Source organism: Capsicum annuum, chromosome 6 (genome assembly GCF_002878395.1).
Source record: "Capsicum annuum cultivar UCD-10X-F1 chromosome 6, UCD10Xv1.1, whole genome shotgun sequence".
NCBI lineage: Eukaryota > Viridiplantae > Streptophyta > Magnoliopsida > Solanales > Solanaceae > Capsicum > Capsicum annuum.
Window position 1 is genome coordinate 226,673,923 of NC_061116.1, and position 24,639 is coordinate 226,698,561.

A 24,639-nucleotide genomic window follows, 5' to 3' on the forward strand; every position below is an offset into this window, starting at 1 on the left:
AATACCATAAATATTAGATCATTGTATGTAAGTGAAATCGCTTTCAAATTATTGGAGAAAATACTACAATATGAAATGAAACTCCAAAATAAAAGGCTTACACTTGATAGAGAAGGCTTACGCTTGACACAGAGGAAAACGTGAAGGAGAATGACCGTTGGAATTAATTTAGGATTAATTGTATAATTGGATTGGGTTTGTAGAATTAATTCCTATACTAACTAAATGTAGAATAATGAGTTTATATATTAAAGCCATTCATGCTACTATCAATGACTTCATTTCTTCTGGCAGAGAGTTTTTAAAAAGGTGCACTGATTAGTTGTGATGGTTGGGCTTAAATATGGTAATAATTCAATTTCTATTTGATAGAAAATAGAGCTTATTGTACATCTTTACATTGCCAAAAAGATTTCTGTATTTACATGATTTGTTAGTTTACATATTTAAAGACTTTGGGATCTAGAAATTAAGGAAGCAAAAATTCATTATTTCTTCATTCCTGAGTGCACTAATACACAAACTAGAGAAAAATTTGTGCACTCGAGATCATTAGTATAATTTAATGAAGAATAAAATCAAAGTAATCAATAGTGTTATAGTATGATTGACAACTACAAAAGCCAAAGTGTCAAAAGAAAGGGAATTTACAAGAAAAAGAAAACTCAAATTCCCATAATAAACAATGTTATCGTCTATTATCGTAAAGTAACATGTAAGAGTCATAATGTAAGAGATATTTTGGAAGGTCAACAAGGCAATTCCATCTCCTTTTTATGATGAATAGGCAATTCAGGAGCACGATACCTCACGTATCTATAGAAACTTACACCAAGGCACAAGATCAAAGCACCAGCTAACAATTCTTCGTTCAACTTGAGAACAAGTACCACCATTGCTAACCCGAGATATACATCTCTTAATCCAATATCATAGGCGGCGTGCATGAAGTGAGCAAATGTGTAGAAATATGTGGTGCAGGATAGCAGCAGAAGTACGTACTTCAGATAGTAGTACTTCAAAAGGAGGCGCAAGGTTGCTGCAACTATCATCGGAATGATCTCGAGCATAAATTTGGCCTTGGCACCAATTAACCGGAAAGGCGACATCTCGCGATGCCAATAAAGAATAGAGTACAACACGGTTAAATGAAAACCAGCAAGACTTAAAAGAAAAATAAAGTGGGTAACCTCATCAGGTACAATAAAAAGGCAAAAGCAAGCCCATGTACAGAAAAGGGGAATGCTACTAAAAAGAATCCACCACCAATCATTACCCATTATGAGAGGATCTGCAAGAAACACAATAAGAACTTATTTAGCATCTCGAATTAGGACAGCACAAAACCGGGCACACCAAGACTAAACAACATGCACAACTAGTGTCAAAAACTAAAAACGAGAAACTTCTATTGTCTCCAAACCATCAGCAAAGAAATTAGTGGCATTGATCTGTAACACCGCGAACTTCCTATTAGAATTTGAATATTTTTTGTACGTGTATAAGCCCCAAACTCGATGAGCTAAAAGTGTTAAGATCAATTTCATAGTGTAGTGAGTGCTTTTGATGTGAATCATGGTCATAAGAAACATCTAGTGTAAAGTTGAATTGAGAGTTTTACGATCGATTTAGTTTTAGCATACGATCTTATACCAGTCAACTTCAAACGAGCATTTCTCCTAGAATATGAAGAGTTACGTGGCCCATTACTTATTAAATTAAAGGTCTTTGAGTCTTCTTTCCAACGTCACCGATTTCACAATGTCAGGGAGCTGGACCTCCACTATATCTCTGTATCATGGAGGTCGGATTCTGCGATTTTAGCATGGCAGAAAGATTCTGTCCAGCGGCAAATCCTTCTATTTTCTTACACGTCTTTAAGGGTCTTATGGTCTTTTCCTTACCCAAAACTATCCCCCAACCTAAACAAAACCTTTCTAAATTCCTAAGGCAGGATTTTACCAACATAAATATTACTCTTCTCCCCAAAGGCTTCAAGATCTCAAAAACTCTTAGGGTTCAAGCTCAAGGTTCCTCCATAAGAACTCTTGCTAAGTTCTTGTCAAAAAGGTATGTAAGCAACTATTTTTAAAGTATCTTTTTGAATATATAATCTCTTAACCGTATGTATGTTTATCTATCTCAAATATTGAAGATAAAGTTGAAATTTTATTTTAAATTTATGGGATGAGCATAAACTTGTGACGAAACTCTTTTCTTAAGGTATACTTTGACTATTTGGCAAATTGAATTAAGAGAGATCACTTTAATTGTTTTCTTTACCTCCACATGTGTTAAATGAAATGTTTTGGGTCGACGTATCCTTATTACTTGAACAAGAATTATGTTATGTTAACGTTATGATGAAATATGAATGGGTTGACCTATGCTAAACTGTTTTGCACATGATTTTGAGAAATTTTGGCTCCTAAATGGTTAAAGGATTTCCTAAATGGTTTTGATTGATATTCAAGGATCATCTTCTACTTGATTTTGCTTGATGGGCATATGAAATTAATGACAGACTGATAGACCTTATGGTTATATGGAAGATGAAATAGATGACTTGCAAGTCTTGGTACAACGATATCAACGATAAATTATACCCTTAATAGAAATTAAATGCTGTAATGGTGTTTGATAGTTTTAAGATGATAAAATATAGGCTTAAAGAGAATAAGATAATTAATCGAGAAGGTAGGAATCCTAATGGCTCAACACCCGAAACCTGTGTTTTGCAGACATAGGAATGGTTCGATCCTTAATTGGACGACCTTATGATTTCCTCTACAAGGATGATTGTGCTAGACAGACAGATCTAATCTCAATTCATACGACAAACATAGATTGGAGCTTAGCCGGTCGAGCGTTGATTGGATCCACATAGCTCGTGGTGTTTCACAGAAGTCATGAGTACCATCTAGTTCAGAACTAAAGAACAGAAAAACTTTGTTTAAAGTCACTACTGATATATATGTAATCCTTGATGTTCGATTTCTACTATAATGACTATTTCTCCTGTAAAACATATCTCATTCTGCTCTCTATATACCAATACATTCAACGTATTAACCGTCTCTGGGTGTTACATCGTCTTATGATTTAGATTCGGAGACTTCTTGTGGCCCTATGCAGTTCAAGGTTCATCTCAGACGGATTTACCCCCCCACCCCCCACCCCCCACCCCAGCGGGGTACACCAGCCCTCCCCCAACCTCGGCCTGCAGCCAACCACCCGCCGCTCCGTCTCCAGCAGCCGCAGCTCCAAGCGTAATCCGGTGACTTCTAACCTTTGTTATTTTCGTTATTTCATATTCCATTTTATTTCATTATTTCATATTCCATTCTTAGTATTATGCTAGTAGTAGCCCCTGTACCTTGACTTGCGTGGAATTTGTGGACATTGTCTGTTGTCTGTTGTTGCTGTGGTCGTTTCTTCCACTGCTTTGGATTGGGTTATTGGCTGGGAACCTGTATTTGGGGCGGTGGGTGTTGAGTCCGGGGGTGTTTGCCCCCTAATTGAGTATAGTTTTGTTTCGGGAGTATTCCTTTGAATTTGTGTGAGCCTTGTATTTCCTTGCTGCTGATTTGATACTACCACCGTGTATATCTGTATATTTTCCTATACTTTCGTGTAGTTGTGGCTGTGGGCGGTAATGGGTGGATAGGGTCATGTCCGAGGGGGTTGGGTAGTGGGGCCGTGGTGGGGGCGGGGGATGAGGAGAGGGCGGGAGTGGGAGGGGGGGCCAAGGTTTGGCCGCGGGGGGTAGTGGAGGGCGGGACGGTAGGCTGAGGGTTGGGTCTTGGAATATAGGGACCCTTCAGGGTAAGTCCATAGAGCTTGTGAAGATTCTTAGAAAGAGGAGGATCAACATTGCGTGTGTCCAAGAGACCAAGTGGGTAGGGTCTAGGGCTAGGGATGTGGATGGTTACAAGCTGTGGTACTCTGGGAGCGACAGGCGTAGGAATGGAATTGGCATCTTAGTAGATGAAGAGCTTAGAGGTCAGGTAGTGGAGGTGAAGAGGATCAACGATAGGTTGATGACTATTAAGTTGGTCGTTCGGGGGTTTACCCTGAACGTGTGTAGTGCTTATGCGCCGCAAGTGGGATCGGAGGGGGAGGAGAAGATGCGGTTTTGGGAGGCTTAGGAGGACGTGGTGAGAGGCGTGCCTAGTTCGGAGAAGATTATTGTAGCAGGGGATTTCAACGGGCACATCGGGGCGCTACCGGGAGGCTTTGGTGACGTGCATGGTGGTTTTGGTTTTGGGGAGAGAAATGACGAGGGGGCGACCCTACTGGAGTTTGCGAGGGCCTTTGGGCTGGTGGTGGTGAACTCGAGTTTCCCGAAGAAGGACGAGCACCTGATCACCTTTCGAAGCGCGGTAGCCAGGACTCAGATTGACTTTTTGTTGCTTAGGAAAGGGGATAGGGTGTTGTGTAAGGACTGTAAAGTCATCCCGAGTGAGAATCTTTCGACCCAGCATAGGCTCTTAGTTATGGATTTGGGTATAAAGAAGAATAGAAAGAGGAGGACTAAGGAGTGTAGACCGAGAATTAAGTGGGGCGGCCTGACGCCAGTGACTGCGTGGGAGATAGGGGGGACGTGGATAGTATGTGGGACAGGGCGGCAAGGTGCATCAGGGAGAATGCAAGTGAGGTGTTGGGTGTTTCTAGGGGCCGGGCCGGGCACCGTCGGGGGGATTGGTGGTGGAATGAAGAGGTGGAGAAGAAAGTGGGGACCAAGAAAGGGGCGTATGCTAAGTTGGTGGAAAGTAAGGACGAAGAGGAGAAGCGGGTAAACAGGAAAGAGTACAAGCTAGCGAGGAAGGAGGCGAAGTCAGCAATCACGGCAGCTAAGACGGCCGCTTTTGAGAGCTTGTTTGCAGGGTTACAAGAGAAAGGAGGGGAGAAAAAGTTGTTTAGACTCGCTAAGGCTAGGGAGAGGAAGGGTCGTGACCTCGATCAGGTGAGGTGCATTAAGGGGGAGGACCGTAGAGTGTTGGTGGAGGACGGCCACATTAAGAAGAGATGGCAGTCGTATTTTCATAGGCTCTTGAATGAAGAAGGGGATAGAGCTATTGTGTTAGGGGAACTGGAGCACTCAGAGGAGTGTCGGGATTTTAGCTATTGTAGACGTTTTAAGGTAGAAGAGGTTAGACAGGCTGTCCGCAGGATGCGGAGGGGTAGGGCGACGGGGCCGGATGAGATACCGGTGGAATTTTGGAAGTTCGTTGGAGAGGCTGGTGTAAGGTGGTTGACTGGATTGTTTAATGAAATCTTCAGGACGGCAAAGATGCCCGAGGCGTGGAGGTGGAGTACCATGGTCCCTCTCTATAAGAATAAGGGGGACATTCAGAGTTGCTATAACTATAGGGAGATTAAGTTATTGAGTCACTCTATGAAGATCTGGGAGAGAGTGGTCGAGGTGAGGCTGAGACGGATAGTGTCTATTTCGGAAAACCAGTTCGGATTTATGCCCGGCCGCTCGACGACGGAGGCAATCCACCTGGTGCGGAGGTTGGTGGAGCAGTATAGGGAGCGGAAGAAGGATCTGCACATGGTGTTTATCGATCTGGAGAAGGCATACGACAAAGTCCCCAGCGAGGTGCTTTGGAGATGCTTGGAGGTGAATGGAGTACCGCTGGCATATACCAGAGTAATTAAGGATATGTATGATGGAGCGAAAACCCAGGTGAGGACGGCGGGAGGAGACTCAGAGCATTTCACTGTCCTGACAGGATTGCATCAGGGATCTACTCTTAGTCCCTTTTTGTTTGCGTTGGTGATGGATGTGTTGACGCGGCGCATTCAAGGGGAGGTGTCGTGGTGTATGCTTTTTGCAGACGATATAGTCCTGATAGATGAGACTCAAGGGGGTGTGAATGACAAATTGGAGGTGTGGAGGCAAACTCTTGAGTCTAAAGGGTTCAGGGTGAGCAGAAGCAAGACAGAGTATGTGGAATGCAAGTTTAATGACGTGAGGCGGGAGACTGAGGTAGTAGTGAAGCTGGAAGCACAGGAGGTATGTAAAAGGGATAAGTTCAAGTATCTTGGGTCCGTGATCCAGAGTAACAGTGAGATTGACGAGGATGTCTCACACCGTATTGGGGCGGGATGGATGAAGTGGAAACTCGCGTCGGGGGTGCTGTCTGATAAGAAGGTGCCGCCCAAGCTTAAAGGCAAATTCTACAGGGTGGTAGTCCGTCCGGTCTTGTTGTATGGAGCGGAGTGTTGGCCAGTTAAGAACTCCCACATCCAAAAAATGAAGGTGGCAGAAATGCGGATGTTGCGCTGGATGTGTGGACTGACTAGAGGGGATAGAGTTCGGAATGAGACTATCCGGGAGAAGGGTGGTGTGACTTCAGTGGAGTGCAAGATGCGGGAAGCACGATTGAGATGGTTCGGACACGTGAAGAGGAGGGGCATGGATGCCCCGGTCCGTAGGTGTGAGAGGCTAGCGTTGGATGGTTTTAGGCGGGGTAGGGGTAGGCCGAAGAAGTACTGGGGCGAGGTGATTAGGCGGGACATGGAACAGTTACAGCTCACCGAGGACATGACCCTAGATAGGAAGGTCTGGAGGGCGCAAATTTCGGCAGAGGATTAGGGTCAGTTTGGGTCGCTAGTGTAGGGAATTACTTGGTGGGGGTTTTATTCCTGTTATGATTCCGCCTTCCGTGTTCCATGTTTTATTACGAATCTGTGTGCTTTCCTCTGCTTTCCTCTGTTTTATATTACTTATGGGTGCCGTATTTATGTTATGTAATCTGCTTCTGTGCTTTACTATGTGTTTGTGTGGTATCTCGTGTCTTGAGCCGGGGGTCTATCAGAAACAACCTTTCTACTTCATCAGAGGTAGAGGTATGGACTGCGTACATCTTACCCCCCCAGACCCCACTAGGCGGGAATACACTGGGTTTGTTGTTGTTGTTGTTATTGAATATGCTTATGATGATATGCTAAGGGGTCTTCTCAAATGCCCATTTCTAACATGACCTAATCCCGAATCATGACAAATTAATATGCCAACTGAGCTAATAGTGCATGGTTAACCCAGAAGTTTAGTGAACATAATATCACTGCTAAAAAATGGACCTATAGTAACAGACTACCAGCTACAAACCGATGGTCATGGCCTGCCTATTGCAATAATCATATCCGTTGCATAAGGATATAGCTCCCAGTGAGATACTTTTTAGCTAAATTGTTGTAATATGTCAAGGCAACTAAACTTAGTTTTGAAGGTGCGAACTTCAATGTGTAGTATTAATTCGACAACTCTCTATTTACTTTTTTTTAAAGTAAATTTATACCACTAGATAGTATGTTCGGTGGCCATTTATTAATAATAAAACTAAACCTCAAAAGAGAAAAAATACGAGTAAGGCGGGTTAGATCTTATATAAACATTCCTAACAATAGGTAGCAAACCTCTACTATTTAACTATTGACTTCAATACTTGTCATGCATTTTTGTTAAAGTTTCTCCTTGTAAGAATTCATCTGATTTTCCCTTGTTCGTGAATAAACTTATCTAATATGTACAACAACAACAACAAACCCAGTGTATTCCCACTTAGTGGGGTCTGGGGGGGTAAGATGTACGCAGTCCATACCTCTACCTCTGATGAAGTAGAAAGGCTGTTTCCGAAAGACCCCCGGCTCAAGGCACAAGATATCACACAAACACATTATCTAATATGTAAAGGAGAAAAATAAAAGAGTATTTTAGTTAATTAATGGGTATTTGAGAGTTAACGTATTAATGAACTTGTGACATAAGCTTTTCCTTACGCAGACTTGAAGCATCTCCCTACATGTTTCCTCTCTATAACTATAACCTTGTAATATATGTTTGGCCTAATCTTTTAGTTATGACCTTGTTTATCCATCTTTACTAACAGGCTTATCTGGGAATCAAATGGTCAGTCTGAGGTAACTCTTCGATGTAAAATTATTTATTTTGCATAATTATAATTTCGACCCCTCCCACCGTATATCCTATATCTTCAAGTTTTCTCTCCCATTTTCCCAGCTTGCTGTTTTCCTCATGTCCTATTCAACCTCAGTCTCTAAATGATTGGATGTTCTCTATATATTTAATCTCATCGATTGTCTATTGAGAATCTCCTTGCAAGAATGACCGATGCACTTCTTGGCTAATCATGTGCACATTTCTTTATGGTCGAGCTAAAACCGATGCAATAGATCTATGGCAACACGATTGGACGTGTCGGACCCTAAACCGTTGAAATAGTCTATCGCAACCATTTTGCTATTTATTGCAACAGAATTGCAATGACACACACCCATTTTCTAGTAGTGTACTGATCAATATTTTTGATATGCATAGTTTGAAGATGTCCGAGCTAGGATTAATATTCTCGGTTTGCATAACACACAGCTACTATCAAAACAATGAAATTAATAACCTGGTGGTATGTGATGGGGATGCCTGGTAGGATCGATCAAATTTTCATACGTAGCCTTGTCAAGTCCTAGACGAGAATCAATTGCCAGTGGGTTTCTAACCATCTTCAAAATTGAAACTGCCCTCTTCAACATCCGCTTGCACTTATGATAGGCCGAAACCATCACAATGCCACCAAGGGGAGAGTCACGTACGGGGAGAACATCACCCATCTAGCTGCACATACATACAAGTTATCCACTTGAAATAGTACTAATTAAGTGGGATATATTGATCAATTACACATTCGGTCCAGGTTGTTCCCCTTCCCCAATTACAGTATAAAATATTACTACTATAGTTTGTTTATGTACTCTTGTTGAAAGGGAAAAAGAAAAATCAAATCAAGAGTAAGCACGCTTAGTTTTTAACTGTAACAAAGAGCGTAACAGAGAGATATGGAAGATGAAGAACAATTCTTGAAAGTTGGACAACAAATTAGATCAGTATCTTTTTTCCCTTTTTTTTTCTTGAGTAGATGACATAAATATACACTATTAAAACAGACATTTGCTAATGTTTAGCATAAATTAAGGGTGGCTCAAGTCACTAGCACACATTTCAATTCAATATACTTAATCATTTTCAAGTCACTAGTACACATTTCAAGTCACTACACTTGACCATTTTAAAGTCGCTAGTATACATTTCAAGTCACTACACTTAACTATTTTCAAGTCACAAATTCACAATTTCAAGTAACTACACTTAATCATTTTCAAGTCATTAATTCACATTACAAGCAACTACACTTTAACCATTTTCTAGTCACAAGACTTCACAATTTAAGTAACTACACTTGACTATTTTCAAGTCACAAGTTCATAATTTTAAATCAATATATTTAACCATTTTCAAATCACTAGTTCACATTCTCAATTGTAATATAAGTCAAATAATTCAATAAATTTAATAAAGCAATATCTAATCACTAGTTCACATGTCCCTCTCAAACCATATAATCATCACAAAGTCTATGACTTTCAAAGCCTTCTACAACAAATAATCCCAACTTAACACTATTTAAAGACTTCACTACAAGAAAATAGAGAGAAATCAACTTACTTTTTCTAGGCCTAAGTTGAAGAGAAAGAGACAAATGATCGTCGAAAAATAGGAAAGCAATTCTTTTTTCCTAATTCGGTGTACTGTCAAAAAACAACATCAAATCATTTTCTAACAAAGGATATCTTAATTTATTAAATTAAATATCATAAAACTTAGAATCAAGACAATTTGAGTTCAGACAATGTGACAAGCAAAAGGAAGGGAAGATAAAACAGTGAAATTGAAATATAGAGAAGTGATAGAATAGAAACCAACACACACAGAGCTTAAACCATCCTAACATACACAAACACATGTCATCTTTGAAAAAACAAAAACAAAAGAAAGAAAAGGACTCAACCCAATCCAGTACCCTCAACGCCTCCAACATATGCACCAAAATGCTCAAATACATGACAGAAAACAAACTTCAAATTTTTGTGCAAAATAATAAAATAAAGAAAAAGAAAAGAAATCCGTTGACATACAGGCACAGAGGCAAAATTCTAACCGCGCAAACACCCATAAGAAATTAAAAAAAATGAAACAAAATTCTCAAACCCATAAACAAAGGAGCTCAGAGAGGAAGACAATAACCCTGAAATCCCTCCTATGCAAATCCATCTTCCAATTTCCAAGATTTTGAGCAATAAATATTCAATCTTTACCAAAAAATTCAAACGCTCACATAAGGAAATGTCTTCAAACGCATCCCAACACAAAGAGAAACCAAGAAAAAGAAACACAGCAAACAACAACAACAACAACAACAAAAATAATAACAAATGTTAAAGTCTTGTGGCCTGAGACAAATTAAAGATTTTGAGCATAAAAAACTTTGCCGTCAGGTAGGAAATTAGAAACGTTATTCAACGAATCAACTTGGGATTGGGGCAAATTAAGCATACCTACGAGAATGGCCGTCCGATTTAAACCTTCAGGTAGGAAAAGGGCAGATTAGAAACCTTCAGTGAGAGTTGTTTGAGAGTACTGAGGCAGGGTTGTTTTGGCTGTGCTAGGATAATTTGAATTAGAAGGGAAAGGGCGGTTGAGTCGGGTCATGGTTGGGCCCGCTCGGTATTAAAAAACTTTGGAAAAACCAACCACAAATTGGGGGTTTATTTTTAAAAAAAATATATTAGAAAAATAATCATTTGTTGTCGATTTTTATTAAAAAATTAATAAATTCTAAAATATTTATAATAACATTTAAATTATTTAATGTAATGTATATAAATTGAATAATTAATTATTTATTTTATTGTCACAATAGCACAAGTAGTTTATTTCCTCAATCGTATAACATATCAATGCATTTCGTAAAATAGGATGAAATTTTTTATTAATTAATACCTCGTAATACAGTATATTAATCAAATAAATTATCGGTTAATTAGTTTACGTTATTATGACTTCTGCAGTATACCCTTTTCTACATCAACACAAATAGTATATTTCCTCAATAGTATAATATCAACGTACTATTCAATATACTTTTATATATTTATTCAGTTAGCTAACTTTTGATTATTGCGTACATCACTACACGAGATATACGTATACATATATTCGATTGACTATCATCTTTGACACACGTACTATATACATCAGTACAGGAGATATACATACATGTATATATGTGTGTGTGCGCGAGCGCTCGTGCGCCCGTGTGTGAGAGAGAGAGCTTTTGACAATGTACTACGTACATCACTACATATAGTACGTATATATGTATATAAATATGCGCGCGCACTCTATCTACGATCAGATTCAAAATACGTATTATACACATCAAAAATATGATTATTACGCAATTCAACGTGTTTCACATATACTCAGATGAATTATCGGTTAGTTATCTTATGTTAGTATAACTTCAACAGAATATTATATACATTAGTATATATAGTTATCCCATACACAACGTATGTATATACTCTGATGAATTAATAGTATTATAATAGGATCTCAAGTATCCTGAATAGACGTTCTTGTTAAGATTCATCAATGGCAGATTAAGCAGCTAGATAACAATACAGAAATAAGAGGAGATTGGAAGAGAATGATGTTTTCTTATTGAAAAAACTGAAAAACTTACTACAGAAGCTAACCAAGCTATCCGATTTATAGGAGTTATCAGCTATTCTAACTAAGTTATCTTAGCTCACTAATCATCCAACTAATTGTGTAGTACAACCGACTAATATGTATGATACAATTATTAGTAACTAACTTTTTTACTTTGTATTGTACACTAACTTTAGGAATAATGCAGTACACACTGTTACATTTCTAACACCTCTTCTCGTGTTGGTGGCTGAAATATGTCTTTCACACTAAGCTTGGACAAAAGATATGCATGTTGAGTCTTTCTTGAGCTATTGGTAAGCAAATCTGTCAGTCGTTCCTTTGTAGATATATGATGAGTTTAATCATACCTTGTAACCGTTTTTTCCTAACAAAGTGATAATCAATATCAAAATGCTTTGTTCTTTCATGAAAAATTGGATTGGCTTCAGTTGTGCTCATTGGCGCAGTCTCTTATTTCTTGAATTTTCAAGGTACAAGGGCATTCTCAAACTTGACCAAATAACCTGTTACTGACCTTCTAGTCTGTAAACAACTTCCCCAATCAGAATTACAGAAGACTGTTAATGTATTTGTACCTTGAGATGGCATGAACAAACCAAGTCCAGGTGCTAATTTAATGTACTTGACCACTCTCATTGCAGCTTTTATGTGTAACTCCTTGGGTGCATGCATATATTGACTTAATAATTGCACTACAAATGAGATGTCCACTCTTGTCATGGTTTAGTAGTCTTCCTACTAGCCTCTGATATTTTCCAACATCCTTTAGTGGCCTATCTTCTGGTGTTGTTTCTGAACTTTTCACATGAGCATCATACACAATTGAGGTCAATCTCAGATTAGGATCAAGTGGTGCATGTACAGGTTTGGTTCCACTTAGACCTACCTCACATTGAGGTAGCAATAATAAAGTTAATTTGTAAATGTAAATGAAATAAAATTGTTATTATAATATATTTAACTTATTGATAAAGAATATATTATCCATCATTAAAAAATATTAAATTATTAATTTTTTCTTTTTTACGAAATGAGAACATTCTTCATAATATAATTATAATAACTTATAATTTTATGGTCAGACAATAAATCTAAAGTGGATATAAAATTAATCGAAAAAAATAGCTAACTTTTTTACATCAAATAATTAATTTTTCACACCGTGCGAAGTGCGGCTAGTTTTCCTAATATAATAATAAAGAAGAAACAAGGAGCTGCTGATGTGAAATATCTCAAAGACCGTTATTCATATTTATCTTTTTTGTGATTTATCTGAGTTTTTTCCTTCTTTTGGAAATTTAAAATCTCACCTTAAAACCTTATGAAATATTAAGATTACTGTATTTAATTATTTCATCATCAATGTCACTAATCTCTTTTCCAAAAAAAATTTCAATTTCTTCTTTTATGATTGCACGTTTCTTACTTCCCTAATTAATATCATTAATGTTATTTGCACCTCTTAATTTTTGTACCGACAATTAACTTCCTTTTTTATTTGTACTAGTGAATATAGTCGCGCTTCACGCGATCATTAAAATATTAATGAATAGATATTATTTATTTATTTTTTTACAAATTTAGTCTTCATAAAAGAATTGAAATTATATATATATATATATAATATCTTTTGCACTAAAATTAACAATATATTTTTTTTAATATCCAAATATGAATCTCTCGATTTCTCGAGTCAGAGCAAAACTCTTAGACTAACTTGAGATGCAAATTTCATGATTTAAAGAGAAAAATATATTGTTACCAAAAAATTTATTTAAATATAAAAAAAGAAGTTTAAATCATTTTTGAAATATTTCTTTCTGTTTATGACATGGAAAGATAAACTAACTTACCTTTGCACTATAAGAGTGTAAGATAACGAAGCTCAAAGTAAATTTATAATTTAGATAGAAATATTATTTTGGTATAATCTTAAGATGTCATAAATTTAATTATTACATAATTAAGATAGGTTACAAACATAAAATTATTGGATTATGATACTAATACTAATTAAGAATAGAAGTTGTGAAAAATAAAAAGTGTGAGTTATAAAAATATTTTTACAACAAAATAAATGAGAAAAAATAAAAAGAAAGTTTGATGTACTAAATCATGGTCAAAGAGGTGTCATATTATTAATGAGTTATTAGTGATGTTAATTTAAGAAATGATCTACAATGTTTTATGTCATGTGCGATTTTTTTTCATCCATCACTACTACTATTTTTTGACATGGGCTTTTCAAATGCCGACTAAGCAAGAAAATATTTGAAGTGAGTATTTGATACTTAATTCTTTTACTGATTTTAATTAGTATATGAAATTTCATTATTTTGAGACAATCAACGTATAGAAATAACTTCTTTTTTCATTCTGATAATTTGATAACGGGTCAGTTTTTGCGCACCTAGACTAAATTCACGAGATACCTACCATCTCTCCCAACAATTAAAATAGCTTTCAAAAGCTCGATATCTCAAATTCAATTTCTACAAAAAAAAAAAAAAAATGCCAACCAAAAAGTAATATCATTCAAATCACTATAGTGACAAAAACATATAAAGATATCATTATTCATGATTGAGTATTAGCTATTCTAAGAATTGTATATATTGAACGAAAAAATATGGTAAACATCACTTTCTAAATTTTAAATATCATGAAAATCTCATTTATATGGATACCCTTTAACTAATAAGAGTAAACAATTTACCGAAATAAAAATTATTAATCTGACAGTGATAAAAATTACATATATCTCAATGAAAGATTATATATAAGATCTCTTTTTCTACCTTATATATTGTCCAATTTTTTTTAATTTATACCATCTCAGAAAAAAAAAATACACCAAATAGATATTGTTACATGTTAGAGCTTATGAAGATTTAAAACTTATCATCTACTTTCAAGAAGTGATCATTGTTACATGGTACCGAGGTTTCTCTCTCTCTATATGTGTGTGTGTCTCTCTCTCTCTCTCTCTCTCTATATATATATATATGTATGTATGTATGTATATATATATATATCACACATACAGGTTAAATATTTATCACATTCCAAAAGTAGCAAACTTCAATAGACATAAAAAAAAAAAATGAAACATTACGTTATGACAAGCACACCTTGAATGTTGGATGTGAATGAAACATTGTAATAACCGATAAAAGGAAAAATTAATGAGAATAATACCTTGAATATTGAGATTGATATCCCGCTAATAATATTACTTTTCAGTTTTAATCTGTAAAATTTGTTACAAATAAATGACTACGATTTTCATTAGTCACCCTGAATTTTTCAAACACAAGACATTGGTGAGAGACAAAATAATTAATTTGTACATTTTACAATTTGATTGAAGCAACGCTGGCAAGCATCAGATTATCAAACTCTCTTAGGCAATCTAATAAGAATAATAAAATAAATTAATTATACAAAACTTCATATGCTTAAACAATGAAATTCAACAACAATATAAAAATATATCTAAGATAATATCAACAAATGGATAAACATCAAATTCAAAAAATAGAAAAATCTAAGCTAGAAAATAAAGAAAATGCTCATGAACGAAAAAAATATAAATAAACAGAAGTATTTGCAGAGCAAAGAATATGCTCATTTTATATTGTGGAGGCAACAGATGGAAGAATACATAGAGATTGCTATTAATTCTTATTTATTGTCATTCTTCATTTATTTTTTAAAATAAATGAGAAACTATTTTTAAAAAAAAACTTTATGGGAATATGAAAAGAGGCGGAAAGCTGAAGAGATAATAACTGATTTGTAACTATGTAATGTTTAAGAAAGTTAGTCAACTATAAATAAATATGATTCAAATTTATGAGAATTTATTAAGTGTCTTTTGAGGGCATTTTATATATCATAAAAATGGAAGAAATGTGATAAAAATTGCCACAAAAAACATAAAAAAGATAAATATATTTGAAGCCTTCTAATATATGTCACATAGGATTAACTATTGATCTCTTTTATATATAGGGAGAGAGAGATTGTTGTACTCCTAGACAAGGAAATGAAGAGTTAAAATTGAAATTGAACGCGTTGTATCTTCTTTATAGTTGGAGTTTAGAATTTTTGTCACTTTCTTTTTCAGAATATTCCTCGCTTCTTTTATCTTGTACATTAATATGTTCATGCAATGATATTGTTGTACAAGGATGGAATCAGAGAGTAACGAGTAACGTAATGTGTTGTATTTATTAATATTTTGTACTGCTTTTGGAATAAAAATATGTCAATTGATTGCTTATGGATAGCAAATTTTATTTTTAATAACATAAGCATAGGGTGTGATGTGTTAATTAAACAAATATGACAAGGTTGAACTTACAAAAGCATGTTGTATATAGAAAACAAAAATGCATAATGATGGTGTTTCTCGACTAGAATATTCAGTGAACATACTATGAACAAGATAGCAGTGTTAATCCATCGATCCTCTTAGGTTTTAAAAGTTATCGGTTTTACTTATCAATTAATAATTTATAGACATGTTAAATCATTAAACAATAGTTAAGAAATCGGTTATTGATCGTTATTGGTTCAATTATCAGGCTAACCATTAAAATCTCACACGGAAAATTTCATATGTTATGGTTATGCTATCTTAAAAGAAAAGTGAGTAAAGGGGAATGAGCGGGCAGAACTAGCTCAAGTAAAGCAACCAAGTTTAATCTAAATTTGAATAACACTTTCTTCACTTTTTCTTGCTAGGATACTTCATATATTGAAGGTAAAATTGTAATTTAATAAATTATCATAGGGTTGTAGTTCACCCATTAATAATGCAATAACTTGGGACAACAGCCCAATAATCAAATCGTTAAGCCAATAGCCCAATTATCAATTCGGATTGGTTTAACTGTTAAGAACGCTAGGCACATTCACACTTAGATGAGTAGAACAATCGAAATTGCAAAATTTCCCATTTCGGAGAAACTGGCAGTGTATTCTTGCTTTCCTCATTTCTTTCTTAGCTTTCCACATTGTATCTGGCTGCTCTCTCTCTATATATTCTCTTGTGCAAACAAAGGCCAAGTTGCATCTTTTGGCCTTTTGGGTGTTCACACATTCTCTATACAGGAAGTTATATTTTACATCAGTATCTTTATGAAAACATTACACTGGTTCAGTTATGGTGAATGACCTTACCAAACATGGCCCTGCTTTTTTTTTTTTTTTTTTTTTTAGGATAAACAACATAAATCCCCTAGACAATAAAAATAATTACACAAAATCCCTTGTTATTTTCTCTCTCCCTTTTTTTACAAACATACTCATACATTCGGTCACATATTATACATTGGTCGAATGCATGATGTAACAACTAATCCTATATTTAAGCTAAGAGAATCTTTAATTATTTTATAGTTCCTTAATTAAAGGAAGTAATTAGCCAACATTAAGTCATTTATTGATAGAACATGTAACTGATATTTGAATTTTAAAAATCTTGTTATACATAATTTTTTTTCCTGTAATTCACGATCTGAAAATCCAAAAAACAACCATTTTCTTCTACACCCAATCTTCAAAACTACTAAAATCTTCTTCTACATACGTTCTTCAATACTAGTAAAATTAATATGAATATCCCCATATTGTTGTGACATTCTGAAATTTGGGAGTTAGAAATTAATGATACGTCATACAAAAGTGACGCAATAGTAATTTCGGTAAATGCGGACGAGTCGATCACAACCGCAGGACTTGCGATTTCTTTCCAAAGAAATCATGAAGAATATAATATGGTTTTCTATGTGCGGATGCTTTGAATGATTTTGATTGTATAAACATTTTTTATTAGTTTTTTCTTTTTTGAATGCTGGAGCAAGTAATATATATATTTTTTATTGATTATAGATGTTAATATCTTTAATCAATCATTATTAGTATAAAAATTTTATGCTTTTTCCCTATATCATAGTTTGTAACCATATAACTTGAAGTTGCACATTAACTATGTAACTTACCCTCTATAGGAGTAAGTAATTGTTGAAACGCACGGTGTATTAAAATGTTGTACATTAATAGTTAATGTGTGATAAATGTATGATATAGCATTATACGTTTTTAACATGTATGAGGTTAGAAATACAATAACGAAATTTAACTGAGTTCAATTTTAAAAAAATAAAATTATATACAATATCATTCTGATAAATTTATGAATGTATAATATGTTTTTATACAGTCAAATCAATGTATAATAAATGTGTGTCTCTCCAGTAAATGTTTGAATGTATAATAAGTTGTTATACATTCAAAACAATGTATAGTGAAACTGTGCCATTCCAGTAGACTTACGAATGTATAATATTTGATTATACATTCGTATCAATGTATGATATAGCATCATACATTATAAATGTGCATGATATTAACAATTTCTGTAATTTTTTTACAAGTAATAAACGTTTTACAATACGTATCCTGTTATGTAATACATACGTTTAAAACGTATTAGTCTTTAGTTAAATGTAAGATTCACTTATAAGCAAAGGTACATAACAGAAAACGTATTATGTGTTCAAACAATAATTTCAGATTAATTAGTAATATGTTGTTTTAATCATTAACAAATAAGTGAAAGGGAAATTCAATAAGTGAAAGAGAAAACCCCAGTAAATATTTTCTTTGGCTTTGGCCTTTAGTTTCGTCCCCCAGAGTAGGTAAAAAAACAGCGTAATAAGCACCCACAACACCTAACACCAACAAGTTCATAATTGACCCAATCCTTTAAGGGCCGTAAGAAATCTGAATACATTCCAAGCCATCACTGTTCAAGATCTATACACAATAAATTCCTTTAACAAAAAAATCAAATTAAAAAAAAAAAAAGAATTACGCAAAATAATAATCAAAGCCTTTTTTCAATTTGATTTTGTTTTGTTATTGAGAGTGTTTATTTGATTAATTCGGGTTTAATTTATTTTTTTCTTTGAAAAAGAAAAAAAATAATTTTGGGTTTATGGATTTCGAGTAGAGAAAGTGTAATCCGTGGTTAAGGAGAAGTGAAATGGTGAGGAAGAAGGGAATGTAAAATTGGAATTACAGCTGCTACTCATAATCAATTAATCATAGATGGCATACTAAATAAATGGAGAGAAAAGGTAGCAAGATTTTAGGAGGAAAATATGGAGCAAAATATGGTTGTTTGGAATGTATAAGAAGGAAGAAAGAGAAAATAAAAAAGCTAGGGATTTTAGTAATTAATTTGAGATTTTTGTAAAAAAAAATTTCAATATGGGATGTAATGTAATAAGTTAAAGTTAGCATGTGTATATATATATATATATATATGTAATTTTTTATTTTTGTTTAAGCTTGCATCAGGATTGAGGAAAGAATGAGTCATACAATCTCCGGACTCTGAACTACTACATATACGGTAGAAATACTGACTACTACTACCTCAACAGACCTTTTTTCCTACTAGAACCTTTAACAAAGTTGTAGGATAGGTATTCCACACAAAATGAAAAAATTAGTGACTCTCGAATAGTGTGGGATACGGGCCCAAAATAAATTCCAAGTTAAAAATAGTAATAAGAAAAGTATTTAGCCAATAAAAAAAAAGGAAATCCTACTTTTATAGCTCGCACCACACCCGCTCAACCTTCCTCTTCTTCCCTATCAATCGGGATCACCTCTCCCTCAGCCCATTAGAATTTTCCCTCTTATTGTTGTCCCCAAGCCACCTAATTTCCCCTCCCACCTTTTCTTCTTCCTCCCCTTAAAATTCTTTTTTTTTTATTACTCCATCGTCGAAACCCCATACTTCCAGGCCAACATTTTTTGGAACTCTTGTCCATACAAATTTGTCAATAGAGGTTGTGAATGCAAACTTAATGTCAGATAACAGTAATTCAGTGAATTTTCATGGAGAAGAGATAAATATACTACAAGTGAATTATTGCTAAACAATTTGCGGCATTTCATATGATTGGGCACTATTCCTCCGGTACTTTGACATAGAGATCGGTCATGCAGGTACAATCTAGTCTGCCTTTTGATCCACAAGGATCGAGATCAAATGAATGTGCATTCTCTTTCTGACAAGCCAAGATATAGTTTCAATACAGGCCAAGCATACATAGAAAGGAAAAGGAATAGTCGAGTTACCAGCTAAAACAAAGTGAAGAAGGCAAATTACCAGCTAAAACAAAGTAAAGAAGGCTAAAAGATATTCCCTTCTTTACTTCCTTAATATCAAATCAAATCCTTTCTAACACAAGGTGAATGGAACAGTTAAGATGTCTTTACCATACACAAGAGATTTGTAAACCAAAGAGATAGAAAATAGCATAATTGGCGAATAAGTTGATACTGCAAACATAACAAGACTATTAACTGCAACTACAAAGCAGATGAACAATTCCAGCTCAATCCACACACTCATTTTTTTACTGCTAACTGCCCCCTTGTTGCTAGAGTTGGGAAGGACAACCTTAGAGGATGTAGCATCATCCATAACCTTGGGGCTGGTAAAGGTTAAGTCCGAGACTGATATGTCAATAAACTCGGGAATTTGTTGAAGAAAACTACACAATTCTACAAGGGATCTTAGTCTTTTTCCTGAAGGAGCGATATAGTAAGCATCCATCTTAGAGTGATCGTTCCTCAGGCATAGTTTTCTCTTAAACCCAGAGGGGGTTTTAGGCAAATTTGGCTTGTCAATTATCCAAGTCCAACGAGGATCATACTCGATATCAGCTGGATCATCACAAGAACCATTGGGTTTGTTGTCAGTGAAAAGGTTCTTCAACAAACCTTTTCCTAATTTCCGCAAACTCTAACTGTGTTGGAATAGCTCATTAATATGGTGGTAAATAAGCACATGACAATCCTGTAATTTGTATCTCACAAATTGAATACTTACTAGCTATGTGTATTTACTGTACAATTTGTGTGGACGTATTTACAGGGGTTGCATTATGCTCAAAAGGGTATACATAGTTGATAGCCTGTAGATGTGGACATATAACCTAAAATGCCACAACTGCTATTAACTGACCTCTCAATGTCATCAAGATAGATCTGCAACGACCTCTGGTATAATTGGTAATTACAGTGTCAGCCTCCAACATCTTTACAACCAGACCCATCGTTGACCCTCTCAGTATCATCTACGGCAAGAAATACAAATTTAAACCACATTGTCATGAATTCAAGCTTTACTATATAGTCTCTTCGCTAATGTTGTTGTCTAATTGGATATTACTTGGTCTTTCATTGACTGACATCATTCGATAATTTCTAAGTTTCACTTGACACCAATTAACTGGAAAGGCAACATCTCGCAATGCCAATAAAGAACAGACTACAATGCAATCCCACATGAAACCAAAATTAACTTACACTACAAATAATGAGTTCAACAAAAAGGCAAAAGAAAACCCACGTAGAGACAAAGGGAATGAGACTAAAAAGAAACCACCAGCAATCATTACGAGATCATTTGCAAGAAACACAAGAAGAACATATTTAGCATCTCCAAGAAAGTTAGGAAAACGCAAAATCCAGCCCACCAAGACCAATATTCTTGAAATGCATATAAACCAGGAAGTTTGAAGATATGCTAGGATCAATATTCTTGGTATGCATATACACCCAGCTAGCATTAAGACCACAAAATTAATAACATGATGGTATGTTATTGACGACCAATCTTACAGGAAAAGGTCGTCATATAGAATTGGGATCCTAATCATCTTCAAAATTGAAATCGCCGTCTTCAAGCTCCACTTGTCCTTTTGATAGGAAACCATCACAATGCTACGAAGGGCCTGTTGAAAGTTTGAAGAATTATGCACCACCACGATAATAGCAAGCAATTTTGAGGTGGAATGCACGTCAAGCTATACATTATAAGACCACATCTGCAACTTAGGTTCAGCGCTAAATCTAACTAAAATGGCATCTTTAAGGTATTCAACAAATGGATTTTCTGCGCTAAATAGAAGTTGGCATATCATTATCAGAAAGGGAGTACAAAAGGAGTTCAATTTAAAGGACACCTTATAGGATGTGAACGAATTACTTCCCCTCTTCCAAATGTTCCTCTGGGAAAACTAGTTAAGATATATTTTGAAAACAGATCTTCAGATAACATGCAGAAATATCAAACTTAACAGGAATTTTAAGCACCCCTTGTTCAAATCGTATCTACTCAAATTCTCCACTTAAAATAGTGCAGCAAGTTAGAACAGATTACCTTATCCTACAGAGCACATAGAAGTTTAAACCCGGCGGCCGGCCATGATGTCACATATTAAATTGCCATTACACTTGAAATACGTTCAAACTCAATTCAAACATGAATGCTAAAATTATGCATAAACTTAAAAAAAAAAAAAAAAAAAAAAAAACTAAACGAAGAGGTTTTTACCTTTTCTACAACAAACCAGGAAAATCCAGGGTAGACGCCCTCCGGTTAAGCCTGCCCGACTCCCTTGGTGACCATCTCAGCCGATGCCCCGCTTCACTTGTACTGCACGTCTCAGGTTGATAGCCTCTCAATTGGTTTTCCAACTGTGTAATTCTGCTTTGTTGTACCACTAATTGATTTTTATACCTGTTCATTCTCTCTGTTACATCTTCCAACTCACTTTCACTAGCCCTCAACCGAGTTTCCAAGACATCCATAGCATTCTGAGATTCCAAATCTGTATCGGCTCGTTCTGACCTTCTAATCAGATAAAACTCGTAGGATGCTTTCAAGACTAACAATAGCGTACAAGTCACGATAATCAAGACATCCTCCCACTTTTTAAGATTTTTGAAGTCTCTATACATAAAAACCATGAGCCACGAAATCATCGAATCTAATAACCCCAAATCAGTGTGAACCGGAATAAGCAGCATTTTTATCAAAAAAGTTGTTAAAACAATGCAAAAAAATGCATATAGTAGTTGCCTTGAAATGGGAGCAGGACACCAATCACTAAACACGTAGCCTAAGAAGGTAAACACCACAACTCCAAAGTAGTTCCAGTATTTTGCACAAGCAGATGATATTAGGAAAAAATTTCCAACTATCACGTATTGTTCTAAGAATATGCGAGAAATGCCGAGAACAATACCAACAAAAAATGTAACTAATGCAGATATAGAATAACCAGATATGACGCCGTATTTTTTCATTTGGTCCTCAAAGGGACCAGAGTGAACCATCATATAAACACCTGAAATGAGTAGAAATACAACACCCAAGTTGAAAATCACAATTCTGAGCTGACGATTATCACGATTAGACAGATGATTGAAAAACACTTGGAAAGGCACGAACAAGAAAGAGAAACACATTTTTTGTTTTTGACACAGTAGAGAGAAAATTTGAAAAAAGTTTCAAAGCTGAAAGCTTTATGTAAGCACAGGAAAGCATAGACCGAGTAGCAATGCTACTTGCTAATAAGAGGTGTAAACAGGAAAGCACAGTCGAATAAACACACAAATAAGAGTAATAAGAAGTATAGGCTGAAATAAACATACATCAGATTGTCTAACAGAGCGATATACATAAATGTGTTACGTATAACATTGTTAATACACGCATATATATAAATAAATAAATGATCAACACTCCTTTTTAATAGGTATATTTTCTTTATTTATTTATTTTAAATTTCTAACTATTGATATTACTTTCATTTATTATATATATATATATTGGTTAAGGGAGGTGCGAAAGTACCTATATTTTGATAAAATTTGCAGTTACGCGTTCTAAACTTTGTGGGGGTCTATGACCCCCCACCACCACCAGACCATTTTTTTAGCGTATTTAACTAGCATCTATTTGGCACTTGGATCACTGCATGTATTTCACGCACATTGAGCGCGTAAGAAAAAAATGTTTAATAAGAGGCAAATATATGCCAGTTAAATACGATAAAAAATAGTTTAGGGACTCATGAGATCTCCTCAAAGTTCAGGGTGCGTAACTGCAAATTTTGCATAAGTACAGATATTTTTCGCATATTTTCCCCCTTTTTTTTTTTCAAGAACATGCACATTTCAGGAGTTTATAAGAATACCGATTGATTATATGTACCAATTAAATCAATCGCATTATTCTTATACTTTTTAGATTATATAATTGTCGGAATCCTTTTTTTGTTAAAAACCAATTAATTGAATCAATTGCATAAATTTTATCTCTATTTCATTGAGTAAATTCTTAATCAATTATCTAATTTAATAATCGTATTTAAATTATACATTATATTATATTATCTTCGTCTCATATTTTATACTAAATGTTAAAAGTTTCATCTTCAAAGTTGGATAGCGAATTTACACATATTTAAATCAAAATGTTATAGAACTCTAACTAATTAAATACAAATTGACAAATTGTTTTGCCTTCTTAAAAGTGGAAAGTCTTCAAATATAAAGTTGAATCACCAAAAATATTCATCAAAACTTGATATACCTCTTTACCTTTCAGAGAGTATAGTGCTAGCGATATTCTACATAAGAATTTTATAAAATTATATCTTTTAAAAAAAAAAAAAACTCATAACAATGAAAGTCTTTTGGCTTCTTCCACTCTTAAATTTGAATTTTTTCATGAGTATAGTGTAACTCCAAAAACGTCTTAACTTGCTCTTTTTTAGCTATCCGTCTACCCTCATTATAGTTCTCACCAATATAAATTGTGAATTAATTTAGATCAATGAGTAGAAGATTGATGATTTTTTTATTTTCTGAAAAAAATCAAAGCGGGATATAGAACATTTTAGTGTTCATTTTTTTTTTATAAGTAGGAAAAAGGAAAAGAGTGGAAAACAATATAATTTTTATATGTTTTTTTCTCAATTATTTTCTTATTTATGCCAATATTAAAAAAACTAAGAAAAATCATTCATCTAGCTCTTTTAATTATATTAAATGTGCAATATTAAAAAGCTAAAAGGCCATCTCTTTAAATTCCTTCAATTTAAAACTCAATTTGTCTTTATTTCCATTATATTACTTCCGCAATGTTTTTATTT

At 34.7% G+C, this 24,639-nt stretch overlaps 3 protein-coding genes across 6 annotated transcripts; all 3 read right to left on the reverse strand.

The window, feature by feature from the left end:
• Window positions 1–578: 578 nt before the first annotated feature.
• LOC107875251 lies at window positions 579–10,579 on the reverse strand. Of its 4 annotated transcripts, none has more exons than XM_016721882.2 (4): window positions 10,423–10,579; window positions 9,533–9,615; window positions 8,430–8,644; window positions 579–1,291 (listed from the first exon to the last, which is right to left on the reverse strand). In XM_016721882.2, the coding sequence occupies exons 3-4, from the start codon at window positions 8,638–8,640 to the stop codon at window positions 750–752; spliced, it is 753 nt and encodes a 250-aa protein (XP_016577368.1). In that variant the 5' UTR covers window positions 8,641–8,644; window positions 9,533–9,615; window positions 10,423–10,579; the 3' UTR covers window positions 579–749. The 4 variants fall into 4 exon arrangements, with proteins under 4 accessions (XP_016577368.1, XP_016577370.1, XP_016577369.1 ...); XM_016721884.2 differs by having other exon boundaries at window positions 8,430–8,640; window positions 10,423–10,573; XM_016721883.2 differs by lacking the exon at window positions 9,533–9,615 and having other exon boundaries at window positions 10,423–10,575.
• Window positions 10,580–19,848: 9,269 nt separating this feature from the next.
• Window positions 19,849–20,748, reverse strand: LOC107873766 (methyl-CpG-binding domain-containing protein 4-like). The gene is made up of 2 exons (XM_047414619.1): window positions 20,713–20,748; window positions 19,849–20,435 (listed from the first exon to the last, which is right to left on the reverse strand). Exons 1-2 carry the CDS (start codon window positions 20,746–20,748, stop codon window positions 19,869–19,871), a joined length of 603 nt encoding a protein of 200 aa, XP_047270575.1. The 3' UTR covers window positions 19,849–19,868.
• Window positions 20,749–21,181: 433 nt separating this feature from the next.
• On the reverse strand, window positions 21,182–23,153 carry LOC107874549. Its single transcript, XM_016721314.2, has 2 exons — window positions 22,032–23,153; window positions 21,182–21,429 (listed from the first exon to the last, which is right to left on the reverse strand). The coding sequence occupies exon 1, from the start codon at window positions 22,946–22,948 to the stop codon at window positions 22,037–22,039; it is 912 nt and encodes a 303-aa protein (XP_016576800.1). The 5' UTR covers window positions 22,949–23,153; the 3' UTR covers window positions 21,182–21,429; window positions 22,032–22,036.
• Between the last annotated feature and the right edge of the window lie 1,486 nt (window positions 23,154–24,639).